The sequence below is a fragment of the Ammospiza caudacuta genome, chromosome 10 (assembly GCF_027887145.1).
Source record: "Ammospiza caudacuta isolate bAmmCau1 chromosome 10, bAmmCau1.pri, whole genome shotgun sequence".
Lineage (NCBI taxonomy): Eukaryota > Metazoa > Chordata > Aves > Passeriformes > Passerellidae > Ammospiza > Ammospiza caudacuta.
The window spans coordinates 18,452,018-18,474,623 of NC_080602.1; the positions used below are offsets into that span (position 1 = coordinate 18,452,018).

The 22,606-nt window shown below is 41.8% G+C and overlaps 1 protein-coding gene across 2 annotated transcripts in view; it reads left to right on the forward strand.

The window, feature by feature from the left end:
* Positions 1–526: 526 nt before the first annotated feature.
* Positions 527–22,606, forward strand: part of PDE8A (phosphodiesterase 8A) — a 112,367-nt gene continuing 90,287 nt past the window's right edge. For both annotated transcript variants that reach the window (XM_058811764.1, XM_058811765.1), the window contains exon 1: positions 527–1,109. In XM_058811764.1, coding sequence (XP_058667747.1) covers positions 849–1,109 — 261 coding nt within the window. In that variant the 5' untranslated portion in view covers positions 527–848. The remainder of the gene's footprint in view (positions 1,110–22,606) is intronic.

Below are 22,606 nucleotides of genomic sequence, written 5' to 3' on the forward strand. Positions count from 1 at the left end.
CGGGAACCTGAATGTCACCCCCGCGGCGGCCGCCCGCCCGCCCGCGACCGAGGCGGCGCGGGACGAGCCCAGCGCGGCGTGAGGGGCGCAGCCCGCTCCCCGGCGCGGCCGGGCGGCTCTCGCTCTTCGCTGGTGTTTTTTAATAAATCGTTGGGTTTTTTTGATTTTTGGCCCCAAAGCGCACCCCCGGCACAGCGCAGCGCCGAGCGGGACCGCGAGGAGTGGGCGCGGACGCGGAGGTGGGGAGCGGCCCCGGTCCGGTCCCGGGTTAATCGGTAACGCGGAGCAAGCCCCGGTGGAAAATGCGCCGTGCTCCGGGCTCGGGGGAGGAGATGGTGCCGTGCCCCCGGCCGCTCTGAGCGCCGAGCCGACGCCGAGGTGTGTGTGGTTTGGGGCTTGGGTTTTTTTTTTTTTTTTTTTTTGTTATTTTTGCTTTTTTTTTTTTTTTTCTCCAATTTTTTTTTCCTGCTTTCACAAGAAGGAAAAGAAAACGTTACCAAGATTCTCAGATGGCTTAGACAAATTAATAATAATCTGTGAAAATACGAAGTCGACCGGTTCTTGATTTCCCCCTTCCCTCCCCTCTAGCTCCCCAGCCCACTGCTCAGATTGAGCTAAAAGGACCTGTTTCCTGGAGGACAAGGAGAACAGACACGTTTCTGGTGGTGTAGAAGGGACCGATGGCAATGCTTCAGAGTGTAGCGGAGACGCAGGACAGAGATTCAACCTGTTAACAAAAAAAAATTAAGCAGGGGGAGAATATCAACGGGAAGGAAAGATTTAATACATATATATATACACGTATATATATATACAATTTAGAAGTATTCCCCAGGTGGCCACAAAGCATGGGCTGTGTTCCAAGCACCAACCTCTCTGACAGCAGAGTGATCTGTCACAGTAGCAATGAGTCTGAGGAGTACAATTTCCCTCACCAGACCAACACAACCATGTCTCAACAGCAGCAAGGCGACCCCGTCCCAGGATTATTCATTAAATGCTACAACACATCCACTTATGAGACGAGGACTAATTCCTCTAAGAAAGACAAGAGGGAGAACAGCCAGAGCATGGAGGCAGAGGCCCAGACCGGCAGACCCAATGCTAAGGTAAAAAGGGTGCTAAACACGAGCACGGTTTCTCTCAGAACAGGCGCTGGCTGTAGCGGTTCAGCCCAGGGACTCCCGGCCGCTGTGCGGGAGCTTTTCCTGGCTTGGGCTTTACTTTCGTTTACGAACTAATCCGTGTCTTGGCGGCTTGTTAGGGGTACCCAAGCCTCTTTGTTCACTCCGCAGAATGAGTTTTGCAGATTCCGGCAAGGAGAGCGGCGTTGGTGTCCCCATGGAGCGGCCGCGCCGTGCGGGATGCGCGGAGCCCCGCGCTGGGGCCGGCCCGGCCCGCCCGGCTCTCCGCGCTTGTCCCCGCTGCAAACGGGGACACATCCCGGTCTGCCAGCTGGGCTGCCCGCTTTTCGTACCCCTTCCATTTGGGGAGTTAAGGGAGAGCGGCGGCGTGTTTTGCTCCGGGTACTGATTTACGTTAACAACTTGTTGACCTCGTCTGTTGCTGCAAATAGGGATTTTTTTTGCGGGTTTTTTTCCGTGTGTTTGAGCCCACACTTTAGAGGCACAACACAAGACTGTATGGAGTTGACAGACACATACTGAAAAAAATTGTGATTTGTGATTATTTTCTTGGAAGCGAGACAGTTCGTGGTTTGGAGTGCTTGTTTGTCTGTTTGCTTTTTATCTGTTTATCTATGAGTTGTACTTTAGCTCCTAATGTTATAGGTTTGGATTATATCTTTGCTTCTTTGCTTTTTTTTTTTTTTTTTTTTTTTGGAAACTATTTTTTATTTTGTAAAAATGAGTTGCAAATGTAAGAAAAATCACGTTGTAGCAGTCCTGGGGATGTTATATAACATGGCTGATCTCTTCTGGTTGCTGTGATGAGAACTGAGATGAACTGAGATACACATGTTGTAAATATAAGATACAGGCTTGAGATGCAAGTGAGATCTAGCTGACTCTGTTAGTGCTTTGCAGACTAACAGAAAATCCAATGATTTGTTGTTTTCGTAGGGTTTTTACTTGCTTATTAAGACAACTTCCAGAGTATTGACCTGGAATAATTTACTTCAATTATGTGGGTGATTTTCTTTGATTGCTTTCCTTCAGATTTAGCAATCTTTGGTCATAGTTTAATAAGTTTCATAGTTTAAAAAAAGTCTTGAAAATTAGCAGACACTTTGAGAGCGGTGAGCTGGGGAGGAATTAACAACACTTAACTAAGAACATGAAGCTGAATGGGGGTGTACTAAACTCAATTTCAGTGTTAACAGCCCTGCACAGGAAATGAACTTTACGGCCCTGTTCACACGCGATAGATGAGCTCACGGGTGTTTAACACAGCAGCCACGCTGAGCAAGCTTCAGCTGTCATCTCAGTCCTGACACTTGTTTTGCTAGCTGAATTTGTAATAGGGATTATAACTGAATGCTACAAAACCTGAATCGAAAGTAGTCTTAAAATTTTTGCTCTGTGAATTTGTCTTGTGTGATTGTTTAAGGGGAAAAAAATCCCTCAAACCTGTTTCCAGAAGCATGTGTGGGAAGCAGTCTTAACTTAGTTAAATTTTGTTCTTCTCCTTCAAGAACTTTGTTCAAATTCTTATTACTAGGTTTGGATAATTCAGCCAGACTCCATAGGTTGCTGTTGGTTTGTATGCATGCTGTCATCTCATTGACAGCCACTCAGATTTTTATCACTCTGTTGCATTTTCTGGCCCTGTCATCACTCTTTAGCACAGTTCTGTGAAAGATGGGTTCTGAGAAATGAAAATGGAGCTCTGCTTGCGATCAGTTGAATACAAAATCTGTTGGACACATCGCATCTACATTATTTTCAGGTGCAAATCCCTGTAATAATCTTTAGAGCTGTCAGGCAGCATGGTATTTCTTTCTAATATATCATTAGCGTGTGTAGTAGGACCAGATTTGCAGTGCTGGATAACTGTGCTGTCTCAGAGATTGTGCTGGAGTGAGGGATCACTGCAGAGCAGTTCTCACAGCCCAGTGAAGTTGTTTGGAAAGAAAGAAAGTGTGAGAAAACTGAAATGTGCAGGAGCTTGAAATTCCTGAAGGCAACAGGAGCATTGGGCAGGATGTTGTGCTGTTTTGTAATTTAAAGGATTTTTGACTTGAGGAAGAATTGAGAGAGTTAGGGTGCTACTAAGAACCATTGCTATTTCTTGGAGTGTATAGTACACTCTTTATGGCCCTGGGAATTCCTTCACAAAACCCAAAATGCAAACCTGGTGTGCTTTGGGCACTGGTAGTGTCACCCACAATTTGTGTGAATCACCAGTAATCTGCCTGAATGATTTTTCACTTGGTTCAGGGTGCTTTAAGTTGTTGTATATTCTCAAATTAAAGCCAACAGAATGCTGTGTTAGAGCTATCAACAGAAGTTGGCCTGTGTGTAAATTTCACGTTTTCACTTTGGCTGGCATTAGTGTTAAGTTCATTAAAACATGTATAGTTTTAATAGTGCAATAATATTTACTATTATATTACTATTACTGAATCAGTTTGCTAGCTATAGTGCACATTTTTCAATTCAGAAAATGTATCAAAAAGAAAAAAGTCCCATGTTAGTTGTAAAATGGCATTATATCTGTTGCTAAGTAGCCCTTGACTTTGGTTTTGTGTTCATGTCTTGTTTTGTCTTTCTCCTGGCCAAATAGCAGAGGGTCATTTTCTGAATGGGTGGTGTGAGCATACTGTATTTTGTGATTTGCATCAGTTTATAAACTGTAGCTTAAAATGTGACATGTTCTTTTCTAGTACGGGAAACCCTAAATTAATGCACCCAAATTTGGAGAATAATCCTGAAAGTGTGTGTGAGCAGAGGTAAATGCTGTAATACCTGTTTCTGTTATGTATTAATGTGGTGACAGTATGTGAGAAATGGAAATCCTCTTTTAGGTCATGGCACCTCTACCTCCCTCCTTAATTAGTATTTTCATATGTGGCCTTTATTTGACAATTATGAGCATCTTGGATTAAGTGCCATATTTAAACAGTGAACCAGCCATGGAAACTCTTCCCTTAATTTTCAATGCACTGCCTCTGCAGATGAAACCCTGTACTAGTGAAAGAAGAGCAGGACTTGGATGCAAGGACTGGGGTGTGATTATCCAGTGCTACATAAAGAATGTCAAATTACACTTAACCAGTACTGTTGCAAAGAGGAGTTTCCCTGATTTTTGACTCTAAAAATCTCAAGGAAGTGGACTCAAAATTGTGACAGTCTGTCCTTTTCAAATATATTAGTTATAATTTTCAGATATTTTTGTCATTGAATTTGTGATAAATGTACTTGGATTTATAGAAATCTGCTTAAACACCATTAGAATAATAACTGTTTAATCCATAGCATAACTGGACTAAATGCTCAAATGCATAAGGACTTCTTGGGTGTTTATTTAGAGTTGGCTGGGATATTCATAATCATATGCTATCCCAACATCTGTGTGTGTGGCTCTTCTCCAGCACATTAATATACACTGTGGCACCTTGATTTTGCTCTGTCATTCTTTTACGTATGCAAGATTTCCTTCCTCTTTCCTTGAGGAACTCTCCCTGTTGGTACATTTAATACAGAAGTATGTGCATTTTGTTGCAAGGGGATCAGAGAGTGAATCCACACTTCATTTGTTTGAAATTAAAATTACTCCCAAGTCAGAAGGATCGAATGTGAAATAGTCTTTTGATTTATCAGCTGATGTGGGGCAGCCAGTTAAAATCCATGCCCCTACAGCCAGTGAGTGTTCTGCACTCAAACCCTGAAATTGCCTGTGACTTTTGCAGTCACTGCAAGCCCACGTTGCATAATTCTGCATGGCTCTGTGCTGTATGGCACCTGCAGTGGATCTCACGTCAGCAGTTAGCAGCACGTTATTTAGTCCATTAAGCTGTCTGCTCCTTTCCTCCCTGGCTGGTAATTCCTTTCCCTCGGAACACACCAGCACTCCCTCCCTTTGATACTCCCACACTCTCTGTCCGTGCTTCCAGCGAGGCCATCCACCCTCTCCTGAGTCCTCCCTGTTCCCACCGAAGCTGTCCTCAATCATTTCCCATCCCATTCCCTCCCACTTCCACCGACGTCAGCTCTCCTGCACAGAGATCCCTGCTCGCACTGAGAGGATCCTTCCCTCTCTGGCATCCATGAACTCTTCTCAGTCTTTGCAGCTCCAGACTTTCAGACTGATACTTTTAATGCTGTTGCTGTAAGGCATGAATCCTTTCTCCAGGGGCTGGGAGTCTTAATTTTTAAATTGTATGAAGTGAAGTGGTGTAGTAACATGTGAACTGGTCTAATTTTTATCTTTTTAAGTTTCCTGTTGTTTGTTATGTAAATTGGAAAAAACCCAAACTGTAAATCACTCACATTATATAGATGGCTACACTACAAAGACAGCATAAGCTGTGGTTTCAATTTTCAAAGCATTATTACTGGTACCTCTCCTTGTCATGCAAACCAACTCATGCAAAATGTGCCACTGCTTCTGAGGGCAATTCTTGGTGTGCCTGAGATGAGCAAGGTTAGACCCTGAATTTTTGGAGTATTTACTGTTGGTAAAAACTTCACTGAAACTCAGCTGAAAATTCCTGTGCCTTTTCTGTTGTTTTCAGTGCTGCTCTCTGAGTTTGCTCTGTCTTTTCCTTGGCCATTTTATGTAGTTAAGTACTGAGCTTTTCCTTTTCTGCCACCTGAATCCATCAATAGAGGAAGTATTAAAACCAAGCCTTTATTTCTCTTCAGTTCTAGATATTTTTCTTACTGCGTTGTACCTTTTGTATTCTTAATTGTATGGCTCAGATTGAAGTGTAAGTACATTTACAGAGAGAAATTTTCTACTTGTAGAGTGTACTTATAAGCCAGGCAGAATAACAGGAGGTGATGTATTAATGAGTTTTTACCATTCCCAATATTACATGTGGTGTGAAATTCCAGTGCAAGTTAACAGCTTTGCCGTGCTATTTAATGTACCAGCAATTCAGATTTTACATTCAAAATGCTACGTTTAAGTATAAATTAAAGGTACAAAATGGTTACACCCACTTGCAAATACTTCTCATTCAATGAATTGTCGGTTGGAGGATGCTTACAATCTATGTGACAATGAAGAATGTCTTCTTAAGAAAGTTGTTCATGGTTCATTTGAATCTAAAAAAATACTGTTTGGAAACTGTTTTGCTTTCCATTTTGCATGCATTAATATTTGTTCCTCATGTTCAAGTAAATGTCCATGTCAAGAAAGGGAGAGGTATTTGAGTGAGAATTATTTTTAACATCCATTGAAATTGTTATATCCAGCAGTCGCCACTACCAACAATGATAAATAGCTGTTTTGTTTTTACATTATATGAACATTTGTTCACCTCTCTTGGCTGTCACATTGAGAAAGGACTCCAGAATTGGCTTACTTAAGGAATAGTAACAATACACTGAAAATATTCCACTTTTTGAGCAGTTGGAATCTCAACTGTCTTTCAAATGAGTCCTCAAAGAAGAAATAAGTGTTTTGAGATATGGACAGCTAAGGTTTTATAGCTCTCAGCAAAAAGTGAAAGAAGCTTAAAGCAAATATGATAATGAGCAGAGTGGTGTCAAGGTGAAATAGTTTCAATACAAGATTTACATTGTTATTTTATAAGGGGGCCACAGAAGCACATGCAGGAGAACAATTTAGCATTGTGTTCTGTTTTGGTGGTGAATATTGATATAATATGCCCACACTGTAATATTGGTGTATGTGCTTGTCTGAAATTGCTTTACCAGCCATGGATGGGATTAAAACATTGTTAGCAATGTCCCAAGCTGAGTTTTCCATGTGAACTTCAGTGTTTTTATATATAAGACCCAGTGGAGGTTCAGTAGGAATTGGCTTGGTCCTGTGGCATTCTACACATTGCTATCTGCTCTTTGGGTAAAATAATGAGGTATCATCATATAACTGTAATTTAAATTGGCACAGGATGACAAACTGAATAGCTTTAATGTGCATGACATACTAAATAGTTTTATTGCCCAGAGTCAGATTTTTAATTTTCAAAGGCACCGAGGAAGTGATGTTTAAGTCCTCTGCTTTGCAAAAAGATTTCAGTATTCAGCCCCTTTTAGGTTCTCTCTTGATACCCCCTTTAGGGCCAAAATGTAATAAATGATGGTGTTACACTTGCTGTGAAGTTAAACAGCAGAGTCTCTAATTTGTGCATTCTTCCAGACCGTTCTCTTTTGCCATGGGTTGTGCTGTTGGCCTCACATCAAACTCCCAGGCCCTTTTCTTCTGTTTCTTGTAAAATCTGTAACTCTGTCACTCTACATGAAGTGAAAGGCTTAGCATTGTGTAAGCCAGCTCCCACATGTATGGCTTTGTTCCAGGAGAAAGGGAGAGAGCTGGAACCTGCTTTTTGACATGGAAATGTGTTGACATAAATTAGGTGATATCTGTTTTGAATGTGGTAGACAAGATAATCTGAGATGGGTTTTGATAGTGTTTTCAATGTTCAAAGGTAGTCTGCAGGTTTTTGTACAGTTAATGTCCTTTGTCCTTTAATAGCAGAAGAGCTTGGAATGAAAAGGGAATATTCAAGATTTAAAAGCAGTTTTGGGAATAAAATGTTGCTCATGAGGAAGACTGATTGCAGCATGGGGGACTCAGATAAGGATTCCCACCCTTGCTTGGAGTGGCAGGAAATGTGGCTTTGGGTTCTGCCACTTTATTACCTGATAGATAGACAATTTTTGAGCACTAGATCCTGAGAAATTGGGATAACTTTTTTTTTTTTTTTTTTTTTTTTTTTTTTTTTTTTTTTTTTTTTGTAAAGAAAATCTTTTTGTTGGCCAGATGGGTCTTTCATTTCTGAGTGAACTAAACTGATACTATTTCAAGGATTTTTAAAAATCAGGATATATATTAGTATGTTTGTTAAATAATATTTTAACATACTTAAGGCTGGTCTATTTCTTTGTTGGAAATGAGAACTCACTATTTTTTTGGCAAAAGCAGAATTATTTTGCATGTTAATTTGAAAGCTGCATAGGACACCAACATTTTATATGCTTTTTTCAAGGAAGATGTATTTTGCTTTGTAAATCAAACATTTTATAAAGTGACATGACTAGATTATCGGTCTTGTTACGGGGAAAATGGTGACATTGAAATCTTTTCATTGTGTTTTAGACTTCCCAGTTTCCTAAGTAAATCCATGCAAAGAAAACACAGAACCACTGGACAAATATGAAAGAATGGCATCCTCTGCTTCCCATTGTTTTCATTTGAGTTAGCAGTGACCTTTAGCTCCCTGCTGGGATGTGGTGGAAACTCCACGAGGCCTGTCTTATTTGCCACTAAAAGACAACTTATTTTTAAAGTTACACATTTACTGTCCTGTTCTGCCTTTGAGTCTGAGGTTATGTTATCTCTAATAAAATTTAAGCAGAAAAACAACCTCAGTAAGTGACTGGCAAAGTAAACCTTCTTTATAAGAATTTTCTTTGAAAAAAACCTAAGGTAATTTGTTAATTAAAGCACAACAAAAGAACCTTGATCTGTATTGAAAGCAATCTTCCTGTATTTAGGAGTAGCTGCCCTTTTGCATCATCAGAAAGATGTTCCTCATTCCCACTGAGTTGTCAGGGTTGTGGCTCTTCTGACACTGAGGTGTAGAGCTCTGTTTACAGCAGTGCTTTTAATTCCAGGTTTAAATGCACAAACATATCTGTGGGATATGTAGGTAGGTCAAAATCAGTGTTGAGCTGAGATGATTAATTTGCAGATGTGTGTTCTTTTTGGAATACTGTCTGCTTTTCCTTCCAATTTTAAATTTTTAATTGCTGTTTTGGGTTTTTTGGTTTGGTTTTTTTTTCCTTCCTTCATAACTTTTCATAAGTTTGGTGAGAAATTCCACAAATGGTTGAGAACAGCCACACCTATTACTCTGGTAACTTGAAGCAGAAGTGATGTGTCCTGTACACAGTTTAACTGCCTGGTAAAAACTGCAGTTTTCCATGAGCTTTAACTCAAAGATAAATATTTCAGCACAGGATGAGTATCAGAGTGTAGGCCCATAAATACTGGATCCAGAGCTTGTACTGAAGTGCGGATGGCACTGGGATTGCTGGCGAGATATCTGCTTTTTATTTTCCACACCAAAGCAAAGTGTTATTTTCAAATACTGAAGAGATTTATTAGTGGCCAGATTGTTACTGAAATGACACTCTTTCAACCCTGTTAAGATCTTGGAGAGTGATGACTCATGAAGTTAGACCCTTAATTTCTAAGCATTCAGAAGGATTTTTTCCCCCCATATTTGTAGCTGGATGATTCTGTGGCAGTGATGCAGCAGGACCCATGCCTGCCCTGCTGAGCTGTCCTGCCTGGCCAGCTCGCTGTCTCTTTCCACTTGGATGCCCGGTGGGAATTCTGTGTCCTGCCGGCTCAGGGCCACCATGTACCCAGAGCACAAGGGCTGCACTCAGGCCAGGCTGTGTCCCCGTGTGCAGGGCTTTGTCCCTGCCCTCAGCACAGGGTGCTTTGGGGAAAGATGCAAGGGGTCTGTTTAAAGGTACAAAACTGAGAAGAGTTCTTCATGTTCCTCTTCTGGCTTTAGTCTGAACACACTGATTTACTTTTCATTTTTTGCCATTTTGGCACGAAGTACGATACCAATATTTTAGTTTTATGTCCTTATAACTTGGTTGATGAGTGCAATGAAAAATTGTACTCTTGAGTGGGATTTGTGAATGGAGAATTAATTTCCAAACCAGTGTTAGCACATACTTACCACTGCAGCACCACCAGTGCGAATGGGTGATGTATTTGTTTCTGCAGATACTCTTACAGGGACCACAAACAAACAATGAAAGTGTTTAGAAGAAAGCAGGGGACATGAATTGAAACTGAGTATGGGTTTGTATGCTGAAGAGGACTTCATGACCAGGGCAGCTAGTTATTTTTCCATGCATAGGTTCGTGTGTTCTCCAGATGAAAAACCTGAGGGTAAAATTGATTTTTTTAGAGGAATTAAACATTTCAAAGCCAGGCAGAAGAGGTTTTGCAAACCCAGACAGGTTTTGTTTTGTTAACAAAAGGAAGAATAAGTCCTGTGAACTCAGACAGTGCTTCATGCTACCACTGATGCTGCTGGAGCTTTTCCTTTACTTAAAACTTGGGGTTTTCTATTTTGTCTCTGGCAGGAATGGATCTGCTTTCTGCAGAATTCCGGATGAGAGGCCTGTTCTGCTCCTCCTGTCAATTAGTGATGGCATTGCATGTCCTCAGTCCTGGAGGTGCTGGTCGTGTTCCCTGCCGTGCTGTGGAGCTGAGATCTGTCAGGAGAACAGTCAGCTCAACCTCTGTGGCACTGCTGTCACTCACAGCCCTCAGCCTCCCAGTGACACTTCTTCCCTCAGCAGATAATGTCACATTGTGCCTCTTCCAAAGCAGGGAATGTTTTACTATGAGGCAGCTGCTTGCCACTTGGAGTTTTCTGAAAATTTACTGCATGTTACAGCTCTTTAAAATGAATATATTAGAGCAGTAGCTTGTTGGGAACCAAGTTTTGTCCAAAAAGCAGTTGCCTTTGGCAGTGGTACATAGTAGGAAAACCAGATTCTTAGAGATAAGAGAGATTTAGCTTTTATGATCCTTGTTCATCCTACCTAAAACTCACTGAACTTATGGATTTGCTCAGTGAGGAAGCTGGCCCATCCCTCTGCCCTTTGGCTTTGGTGAGAAGGACAGAGGTAGTGTCTGTCTGTCCCTGAAGGACAGGCAGTAGTGGCAGCCTCGTGGTTTGGTAGCAAATGATAAAAAAGAAATTTAGTTGGGCATTCTCTACTTTTGGTTCTGAGAGCTAAATATTGATGTATCAGCTTATGATAGTTTTCTGAGAAACACAATTCTGCTGTCACTGTTCGTAAGTTGGAAGTTTTTTTTCCCCAACACAGTTGGAAGGGTTTTTTTCCCTTGTTTGTTTGTTTGTATCAGTGCAGAGCCTGAGAGCCTGAGTGGGAGTGGGGCAGAGGGAGGCAGCCCTGCCAGGGGCTGGTGGGAGGTGTGGGAAGTCCAGAGGCTTGTCACATCCTCGGGCTTAGCCTCTGCTCACAGTGAGACCATGGGAACAGTGCCAAGCACCAGACTTTCAGAGAAGCGTGACTGAAGTTCATATTTTCTAAAAAGCTGAGCTCTCTTATGACTTACTTACAGTGAGATGTGTAGCTGGACTGTCAAAAAGAGCAAGCTGAAATGGCCATCTCTTATTTTGCCAATTAAACTAAAAGCAACTTCTTTTGGAGGTTGCGTAGCTCTGAAGCTTTCTGCTAACTTTATCTTGGCTGTTGTGATTGCTGAGAGCTCTTAAAAGGCTCTCTTGTGCTCTTTGGGCAATGTAAAATAAACCCTCTCCTGCTGTGCCCTGCTGGGTTGGTGGGACACTGTGCTTGGAGCAGTTTTTGCTTTGTGGGGTAACCTTGTTTGGCTGCTTTACAAAGTCTAAGACTGTGGAAATGAACCAGACCTGGTGCAGGGTCAGGGGATGGCAATCTTCTCCTCCATCTCCTCTGAGAGCCTTTGAGCTGTGCTGGGAAGTGCAGGCTGTGGGTGTTAAGAGGTAGCTGTAATTTTCACCCTTTTACTGGGTGCACAGGATTTATTGTGGGTTAGGATGCAGTGCTCTGTCCATCCCTCTGAAATTACACCAAGACCAGAGGCCAGTGGAGAGTGTGAGTGATGGGGTCCAGCACTTGCAAGGCTCAGAGCTCTCTCTGAGGTATGGTTTAGTTGCAGAAGTCACAGCTGTCTCCACAGGGATATTTACCTAGTTATGGAAAAGCGATTTATCCCAAAAAGTTGAGAAACCTCGTAAATTCTCCCATCATCAGTTTGAGCAGGACCCAGTCTCCCTCAGTCTGTTGTTTTCTCAAGTGTGTGTTTAGCAGAGAGGCCATGTAGTCTCTTGCCCTTTCTCCACGGATGACCTGCAAAGAAGAACTATCACCCCCCTTCAGGAAACCTGATGTTTCTGGTCAATGGTCCCTTACATTTTTTCCCCAGCTGACTGATATTCCAGCTGACTGATCAGAGAAGTACCCAGCTCCATCCCCTTGTTGGGATTTGCTGTGCCAGGGCTGCTCCATTCCAGGACAAAGGTACCAAGGAAATGAGCTGGGCTCACCTGAGAGCTGTGGTGCTTCCCTGGCTGTGGCCAATCACTTTGACTGCTTTGGCATCTGCTTTCCACTTACCCCTGCAACAGTACACTCAGTAAATACTCATGTGAAATATTACCTGGGAATCTTTAAATCCTTGACTACTATTGCTTCCTGCCACTTTGTAAGAGGTACAAAGATTTGTGTCATACCTAATTTTTTTTCCTCTCTTTTTTCTCCTCCATTTTGCAGAGGGATGTGGGTGAAGGGCTTGGCATTTTTTTCTTCATCTTTCCCAACATCAGGGTGTCCCAAGACAGCAGGTAGAATTTCTAAGAGATTCTTCTAAAGGAGAGTCCTTTAGCCCATCCTAAAATAGTTTAATGATTTTTAAGGAAAACTATTAAAACAATCATGTAGAGAAAAAAGCATGACAGAGGATTTCCAGGGTAAAGGGATTATGGCTTACACCACAATTATGCTTTTGCTGGGTGTTGCAAGAGGTCTTCATATCTTTAAGAGTCTGAGTTAGGTTTGGGAAACTTTGACCTCTGTACTGAGGAATGATCCGAGGCCAGCAGTAGTAATTTATACAAACACAAGTCCTTAAACACAGAGTAATTGATTGCTACAACTGCAGATACTTTTGTCCCAGAACAGACATGAGCAGACTGTCCAAGGGCTATATACATATGTACAGGATGTTTGCCAATTAGCATGTGGTTAATTTAAGTAGAATCCAACCCTCTGACTTGGTAAACCCTCAGCTGTGGCAGCTCAGCCACAGCCACTCGTCCTCACCCCAGCCCCACTCTCAGCCTGGCAGCCCATGTAAAACAGCATTGCCTTTAGCATGCAGTGTCTCTGCAGTGATGTGTAGCACTGTACTGCAGAGAAAAGTATTTTCAGTCATTGTTACAGGAGGCCTGAACTGGTTTTAGAAGAAGCAGGACTTCAGTAATAAATCTGATCTCTTGAAATGTGAGTTGGAAGTTGCAGCTCCTGTCAGCAGGTTCTCTGTGTGATGTATTGTGGAGCCTTGGCTGCAAAGAAGCTGGAGCCTGCAGTTAATGAGCTGTTCAAAGTAGCTGTGAAATTGTCGGCTTAATTAAGCCAAGTTTAGTTACCAGTCTTCTTTGAAAGATTTTGTGTGAAGAAGCAAGCTCTGGAACTGCCCAGCTATGCACTGTAGGGAAGTGCTGTGTGCTTTTCTGAACTGAGAAATTAAGAGCTCATGTGGTAAGAGAGAGTGTTATTTTGCAAAGTGTTTAAAGAAAGCCCCTCGCTGTCCCAGCATGTTGGGGAGCTTCATAATTATTTCCATTTTTAGATAGTTAAAAAGCATAAGCACTCTAAAACAGTCAGTGGATTGCAGCTCCTGTGTGATTCTGATTGAAGATCTACTGTAATTTTTTCTTTTTTAAAATGATCATACAAGTGCAATTCTTTTAATTCTTATCTGTTTCTTTATAAAATAATGGATATTTATTTTTGTGCTTTGTCTTGAGTACATTTCCTGACAGTATAGAAGTCAGTGGAGACTGCAGTTCAGTTAGCAAGGTTTCTTCAGTTTCTCCTTGGAGGAAGAGTAAATACTCTTGCAGACATTTGCAAACTTCTTCTGCCCATGACCTTGAGGGGACCCAGGATATTACAGAAACAAATGTTCAGGGTCTGGGGCATCTCCTCTCACCTCAAGTGTCAGTTATTGCAATGGCCTGTTCTTCAGGAGATTTCTTACTGACATAAGTAGGGGAAAGTCCTCTTCTAATTACACCAATACTGATACTACTGTGCTTGTTGCAGCATTGTTTATGCCATTTGAGAGTAAAAATGCAATGGTACAACTTTTTCCACAACAGAAGGCTTTTGGGTATTTCTTGACATGTGGAACTACACTTGGGAGATGTTTAGGTGAAGTCTTAATACAGTCAAGGACTGGACTGTGTGAGGAATGTTACCTAGATTAGAAATATCAGTGAGGGATTTGGATTTTAATTATATTTTGTTTTGGAAAAGATCTCGGTAATGCATACAATGATAGTGGATAGAGGGAAGCATGTTTTTGTTAGAACAGCTTGTTTCAGCTGAGGAATTGGTATAAAGTATACCAGCAAAACCAGTTCTGCTAATGTTAGCTCCATTTGTAATAAGAAGGTTTCCCAGGACATTTGTGTTATTCCTGTGCCAGGAATTTAGGGCTGTGCGAGTGAAATGGAAGTGGAGTGAGCACATGGAGCCTTTTGCTCCTCGTTGAGCCTTTGGACTGTAATAGTTTCTGGCAGCTGATGCCTTTGGGCCAGTTGCCTGCTTTTATGGGGCCTTTACAGGCAGCACTGCTGGCTGTGAGAGTTCTAAGGAGCTCTGTGAGACTCTGAATGCTGCCGCCACCACACTGATGCTTTTTTGGAATTTCACCTCTATTGGACAGACAGATTTAACAGGAAATCGTTTGGCTGAGGTGTGAAATCACGATGCGAATATTTGCAAAGCTTTGGGAAGTAAAGGTAATTTTTGTCAGTAAGACTGTAGGCTTGACTAGGCAGTAGAACAAACAGAGGAGGGAACAGTCCTTGAATTAGGACAAATAAATGATTGTTAATGGCCTTTGTCCTCTGTTGCTGTTTGTTTGCCTTTTGCTCTTCAGAACAGGCTGTAAGTGACTCTGCATTCTGTGACTTCAGATTATTAGAGAAAAGCTGAAGTATCAGTTAATTAATAGCATTGCTTAGAACCAACTTAATGTTAATAATTATCTCATTAAACTATTCCAGATTTATGTTTGAGTATGGGGCAAGTACATATAATAATACATACAATAAGTATAGAAGAGACTGAATTATCAGGTGTGATTTGCTGACAATTTGATTGTTATGCCAAATGGTGGCAATTTGTGATAGAAATGTTGTTACCCCACAGCTGCTTCTGTGCCAACCCCCCCCCCCCCCCCCCCATTTTACTGCCTGTTTCTGCTTAACCTTTTGGCATTGTCCTCCATGGTAGTTGGTAGTTTTTCTTTAACTTGTTCAGTCACACATAGCAGAAATTTCTTCCTCCAGCCCCTTTTCTTCTTTTTGCCACTGTGTTCTACCTTCAGCTGCCATTGTCATGTTGCCAATGCTCATAAGTGCATATATCTATAATTTTGGGGGGTTACAAGCAGCGTGTGTCCTCTCACTGACAAAACTGATACCAATCCTCGGAAGCCTTTTTTTCATGAAGTATTTTTGTGGGTGAAGGTCTTTGAGGAAGGTCCAGGTTCTTCCCACCCTCTGGCACAGGACACTATCCTGGCAATGGCAGAACCCTGCTCACAAAGAGGCATAGCTAGTAAACAGATGTCTCCCTGAAAATCTTTATTTAGTACACGCAGTGTACTCTTAATCATTTGCAGCAAGGTCAATAGCCCTTAAAGGGCCATTATTATAAATCAATCTGATACTGGAGGAGTATTGTCACAAATGTGTACACAAACACAAATAAACAAACCAGTAATTTTTTTTCTCTAACTTCAGCTAAAATGCAGTAAACTTCCTTCTAATCTGCTGTATTAGAAAAATGATTTTTTTCATCTTTCATAAAGCTTTCAAAACTGCAGTGATGTTCAATGCTTAAAATGTTTTCTGTACTGACATTTTAAATTGTAGGTGTGTTCTTGTGTTGCTTAACAGAAAGAAGTAATATTATGGGGAAAAATAATTTTCTTTTTCGTAGTGCACAACATAAATAATCAGTTGATGGGTAAATTGCTTGTTTGTAGATTGTGGACATGAATTTTAGTTGTTTAACCATGAATAGAAACTGTCATAAATGACACTAATGATGGACTCCTAGTCTTACATGATTCAGCTGGTGCTGACAAAACTTCATAATAAAAATTAGACATTTTTCATCTATTTTTGTAACATGTCTGCTCAGATACTTGCTGTGTAAAGGGAATATCTGCATGAATAGTTGTGATCAAACTGAACTTTGATCTGAAATGGAAATGGATTTTTCTCCTTACTAGGAATTTGTCAATATCTTCCCAAAGTATTGAGTTTCAAGCTGGTTTTGTGACAGGTTTTTTTTTGGACAAGGACTGAGTGAAAGAAATTGTTACTTTTCCTCCAGATACACTCCCAATAACTGCCATAATTCCCATTTTCTTCATGGGGTCATGTTATGTTCACTGTGTCTCTAAAATGTAAATAACTGTTCTTTTATATGTTTAATATCCATTCTTTCTTGCACTTGGAGAGTTGGTGACCATTCCTGAGAGGTGGCCCACAGGTGCTATTTTGCTTATGGAGCTTCACCCAGGAGCTCCCTGCTCTGATCTGGGGCTACAAACTGGTGCTCTTTGTTTTCTTTTGAGTGTGTGAATAGACTGAGAGACCTGACTCTCATCCAGCCTGCACTGAAGGTGGGGTGATATTTCATTTAGGTGATGCTCTGCAAATGAACCAGAGCCATGTGCAGGACTCAGAGTTGAAGCCTCCTTCCCCTGTCTCTGTACCCACATTCTGGAGCCCAGGTTTGTGTGCTGTGGGGAAGCTCTGGGCAACCTCAGCAGTTGTTTCTTTTACACTTCATCATCTTCCTGTTCAGTCCATGGAAAACAAACCTAAACTCTAATTACTGTGTCTGTTTTATTTTTTCCTCTTTAAGTTTTCTTTGTCATTTTTATAGCATCCTTCCAAAACGTGTCGCCCTCTATAAATGTTAGGCTGTTAAATTTTTGAAGCTCATGACAGTGTTGTTCCACAGCTCACACATTTGCATTTTCAGGGTAAACACCCTCCAACCAGAAACTAAGCAGGCTCAGTCTTTTGTGGTCCACTCTGTCCTCGTATGCCCTGGCATCAGGAGTCCCTTCCCTGTTTCCATGTCACTTGATGCTGTTTCACACTTGGGAGTTACATCTTTGGGTCAGCCCTTCCTTGCTGTTTGGGAATATCTCTCTCTTTAGAGAAAGCATAATTTTATAATTTTATAATCCTTTATAATTTTATAATCCTTCCCTAGAGAAGGTTAGCGTCATATAATTAGACATTACCCCAAAGAAACTTAGCAGCAGCAAATGTAGCACAGATAAACAAAGAGAGCTGTTGGGGAAAGGCCTTCAGTATTTCCAGCCATCACTTTAAACCCACCAGTTCCTCTTTGAAAAATCCTTGAGACTGGCCACACTCTGCCTTGGCAAAGACTTTTGGGATCTAGAATGATGTTTCACATACTGACTCGTGGGTCTCCTCACCCAGGCAGGGAGATAAAGGAAGATAAGGTGGTCAAATAGAAAAATGTTAACTTGGAATGATGTATAATGGTCAGTCAAGGCTGTGCTGTAGCTTGTCTGCTTTGTGGCAGATAAGCAACTGTGGTGCAAGGACTACACACGGTCTTCAGATTAAAAATTATTATTTAGCTTTTTAGCTTTGTCTAAATTGTAGGAGCCTTTTTTTTTTTTAACTTGAGTTGTGGTTATTTATTTTTCTGTGTTTTTTTTTTTTCTTCTGGATACAAATAATACGAAATCTTGCTGAAGCAACGTGCTATTCAAAAGCTTAATCAATGTGATATTTGGGGAAAAAAAAGTGGAAATATTAAAAAAAAAAATCTAAAAACTGTTTCTCAGTCCAATAGCTTGAGCATTTCAGATGCCTTTGCTATGTTCAGGAATGACTGGCTGTGCTTGGAATGACTGGCAGTGAATTAAGCTCAGCTGGGAATCTTCTGTTCCAAGGGTGCTGCTGGGGAGGGCAGAGAGGAGAGGGTCACACTGCATTGTGGAAAATGGATTCAGGAAAAAGCCCAAGTAATGATACATCTTATTTGTGTTAGCAGGCGACAGCACACATAGTTTGCACACGTCTTTGTAATTGTTTTTGATAATTAGTTTAGGAAAGTGGAAAGAATTAGTGCTAACAAGAAATCCCATCTTGGAATGCAAACTCACTGGGACAGGACTCATATTTTCCTGTCTGTTTATAGGGCTGTTGTACACTGCAATGCTTACACAGTACAAATGTAAAATAAAATAAAACCAATGGTGGTGATGTCAGGAAGTGAACTCTCTGTCAGTTCACTCCCTGTAATGACATTCACTTATTAAAAAAAGACAAACTTCTTTTTGCATAAGGAGAGCACAAGAGTTGAATGTGCAATTAGAAGTAATTTAGTTCAGAAATAGATGACTTGTCTGCTGCCATAACTGATGATAGCACTGGTATCCACTATCCCAGATATTTACAGTAAAAAAAAAGGAAATTAACAATAAAGGCATCAAACTGAAGGTGTCAACTGGTGAGGAAAAAAAAAATCTAGGCAAAAAAATCACTGACTGATATTCTTCAGAAACAAAACCAGGTGAGAGTTAACCCCAGCACTGCCAGTGCTCCTGTCTGGAGCTGGCTGGAGCATCCTCTGTGCTTCCTCCCTGCCCCTGCCTCCTCCCTGGGGCTCTGCTGGCCCTGGATGTGGGCTGGGAGCCTGAGGCCCAGGGTAGCCTCAGCACCTGATATGCTAGGTCTGCTAGTTAGAAGAGAAACAATAGTTAAAAATTAAAAAAAAAACTTAAGTTTCTTTGATAAGATCTTGGATCCTAAGGCAAGTGCTGGAATAACCTGAAGTACATCTTGATAGGAAGATCTCCAAAAGCATGGTCTCAAGCAGTGTGGTCTAAATTGGGACTTCATCTTCTCATAACAGCTTTTTCTTCCCTGCTGGAATGGGCAATGTCCACAGATAATCTGAGGAAGGAGTCCCTGAAGGATGGGTAAAGGGGCTGGCAGCTCCTCTAGAAGCAGAATGCTGACCTTAGAGTGGCTCAATGCCCTGGGAAAAAAGGTTATTTATTTAGGGTTTAAGTTATTAAATTGGGATTAAGTCAGATACATAAAAGATTGTTGCTGAACTCACGTTCTTGGCTCAATCTGAGGCTGTGCAGAGATTAAAAAGCTGTTTCCTGGATAGAGAAGGAGTTTTAATATGGGCCAAGTGGCAACACTCTTTTGTTTTCAGAGAGGCAGGAGAGACTTATCTCACATCCAGGTGTAGAGGATTGGATTCATGGGATTTGCTTTTTCCAATTTGAATCTTCCTCATCTGAACCAGTGAAGAAATTTTGTGCTGTATCTAAAGGGAAGCAGTAATACCCAGAAAAACCTGAGTTATTTTGACTGAGCTGGGCAGCAGCAGTGGAGGAGAGCTGTGTGATGTGTGCAGGGTCCTGTGGGGATGCAGCTCCAGTGCTCAAACCCAGAGCTCCCTTTGGCACCACCTGCATCCTGCTGGGGAGGTGCCTCACGAAAAGCTGAGGAGATGGAGATGAGAAAGGAGCACAGAGCTGCCTGTTTTGCTCAGCCCAGCCTGAGGGAGCACTGCCTTTGGGACAGCAGCTCCCCAGCCCTGCAGAGAGGGCTCCAGCTCTGTCAGGAGCAGACTAAATCCCAAAGCTTGGTGAGGTCAGAGTGCAGGAGCCTTACAGGGGGTCAGCAAGTCTTTATAAGGGGCTTTTCTAGACTTTTTGGTCTGGTGAAGATGGGAGAATCTTTCTCTGAGGGGGCAGTGCCCAGAATGTAGCAGGGCAGAGCCCTGGCTGCCCTTTCCTTCTCCATCTCTTACCTTTTTGAATAATCCAGCCCTGGCTGCCCTTTCCTTCTCCATCTCTTACCTTTTTGAATAATCCAGCCCTGGCTGCCCTTTCCTTCTCTATCTCTTCCCTCTTTGAGTAATCCAGCCCTGGCTGCCCTTTCCTTCTCCATCTCTTCCCTCTTTGAGTAATCCAGCATGGTCTTGGCACACCTCAGGAATGCCCAGGGCTCTGCAGCTCTCTGCCCCTTGCTCCTGCAGGTGTGGGTGCTGGGTGAGGGCTGGCAGAAAGGGCAGAGGGTTGTAACCCTACAGCAGAAATCTCTCCAGAAGTAACTGTGACAATCCCAGCAGGGGATCCTGCACTCTGTCTGTCTCTTTCTGATAAAACTTCGCTAAGTTTACAAGTCAGAAGGTGATTTTTCTAGCAGCAGTCTCTCTAACTCACAGGTTTGGGTTTGACAATCAAGCTGCTTTCTGTCTGAATTTTACTTTGTTGCCAGTAATAAAAATTCCAGCTTGTTCAGCCATGGTTATGTTGGTTTTGCAGAGCTAACAGTAGTAAAAGCTTGTTTTTGTCCACAAAGTTAGTAGATTAGGTCTCAGAGAAACATCACCCAGACAGCAGATGTACAGAAAAATCTCTTACTTTCTTTTTATTGGTGACTTAGCTTGAACCAAACACTGCTGAAACAGCTGAGTGTTTCTTTTACCACCCTCAGCCCCTGTGCATTGCCTTGCACAGGTAAAGAAGATATTCTGGCTGTGGAAGCACTAATGAAGCTTATTATGCCACTTGCCATGTATTACTGACTATTCCAACAAAAACACTCGTGTGATAGGACATACTTCCTCTCCTTTCTTGTTTTAATGCCAGTATTTGAATCTCTGAAGTGAAACCATATGTTATCAACCAGTAATGTTTTCCTCATAGAATTTTTAAAGCTCTATTAAAATGCTGATGGCCTCTGTTCCTCCTGTGTGTCCTCTCACTTCTGTTATTTCCTTACTTCAGTGACAGCAGACAGTTTCTGTTATGATTAATGCTTTGTAGAGGCAACAAGTAAAGATGAAACTCTGGTTTAAAGAAACTTGAAAAATATATCTGCTTAATTTTATTTGTTTACTCTGCAGTCTGTCCCCAGAATTATCTGTCTTCCCAGCCTCCTGCTGTTTGCAGTTTTCTTGCTGTTTCGGAAGGCACCAACATACAAATGCCCTTTTGAAGTCAGAATCTATCTCCAAAGCCATTGGTCTGGTTTATTCTTTCCTTTCACTTCTAACTTTTAGGAATGAACAAGGCAAGTATTTTGTAGTGCAATAAAATTCATGATTTGAGAGTGTTCTTTGGAGGAATGGATGTAACATGGTGTATGGAGGGGGCTGTGGCTGCAATTAGGTGATGCAGTTCTTCCTTGATTGCTACCTTGATCTTTTATTGGAGAGTAGCAGTGTGTGGTGGGTTTTTCCAGCTGCTGACAGAGATCCCTCCTGGCTGTTTAGCCATGGCCCTTGTTCCTGGTAGTGCTGAAAGGATGGGAATTGGTCATGCCAACTCATGCACTGTGCAAGCTACCCTACATTGCCACTATCTTAAAAATAAATTCCTGTTAGCATTGAGAAAAAACTTAATTGGAAAAATAAAAATAGAAAAGATTACAACATTACACATCAGTGCCTTTGCATCCTGACTATACAACATGGAACTGGGGGAGGAGAATTACTTTGAGAAGCTCTGTGTACAGCTCAGGAACAGAGCTGCAGCATCATGTGTGCATGCTTTCATGGATCTTGGACACCATGGACTTGTTAAATTGTTCTAATATTTCACTGCTCTCTTTTCTGAATGGGCTGAAGTCCATTTGTTATTCCATACTGTGAAGAACCCTGGTTCATTTGCAAGTACTGGGCATTCATCTGGTAAATGATGGTCATACCTTGGTGCATAGGCACCTGCTGGCTGGAAATGCACACACCATGTGCTGGAAAAGCACCTTATCTGGTGCCTGGGTTTTGCTCAGGGATGGATGAATTTCTTCCTAAGTGGCAAGAGAAGGAATGTGGCCCTCCAGGGGCTCCATAAAGGCAGGGTGATCTGTACCACCACAAAGATTTCTTACTCTGATTTCTCTGTAAGATGAAACCCTGTGTATGAAGGGCTCCTGTTTCAAAGAATAACTAATATCTGTATCCTGTAAATCAGGCTGACAGCATTGAAATCTGCAGTATCCTTATTTAGGAAGGAAAGACCTTCCAAAATGTTTTGTGTTTTTTGGGGGACTCGCTGCCTGGTCACAGACCTGGGGTAGTCCCACGAGTATCTAATGGAAAATCAGCAAGCAGGATATTTTGGTTTGCCTTTCTTAACTGACTTGTTTTCCTTTTAAGCAAATACAAAGGGGCTTTTCTAACCACTGGATGTGCTGTGCCTTCTGTATTGGAATTTATAGAAAGCTGTTAAGAGTCTAAGATTTGTGGAAAAAATGAGGTGATGTGGTGAGAGCAGGATTATGTCTTACTGTGCAGATATTGTGTGCTTTGGTCTCCTGAGAAGCTTGTGAACGCTTCTCTAGTGGGGCACGTCTCAGTGACTGTCAGATATTTCTCATGTGGCATGTCCAGGCTGTTCAGTCCCTGTCCTTGTTAAAGGATAGACATCCGTGTCTTGTTTTGCAGTCAGCGTATCTGTTAATTAGAGATTCTGGCAGTAGGCACCTGGGGGTTAAAGTGTTCCCAAAGGATTGTTTTCAACATTGTTGTTCTCCTGCTCTCTCTCCTCCCCATGACGCTCGTTCTACTGAGAACCTGCTTCACCT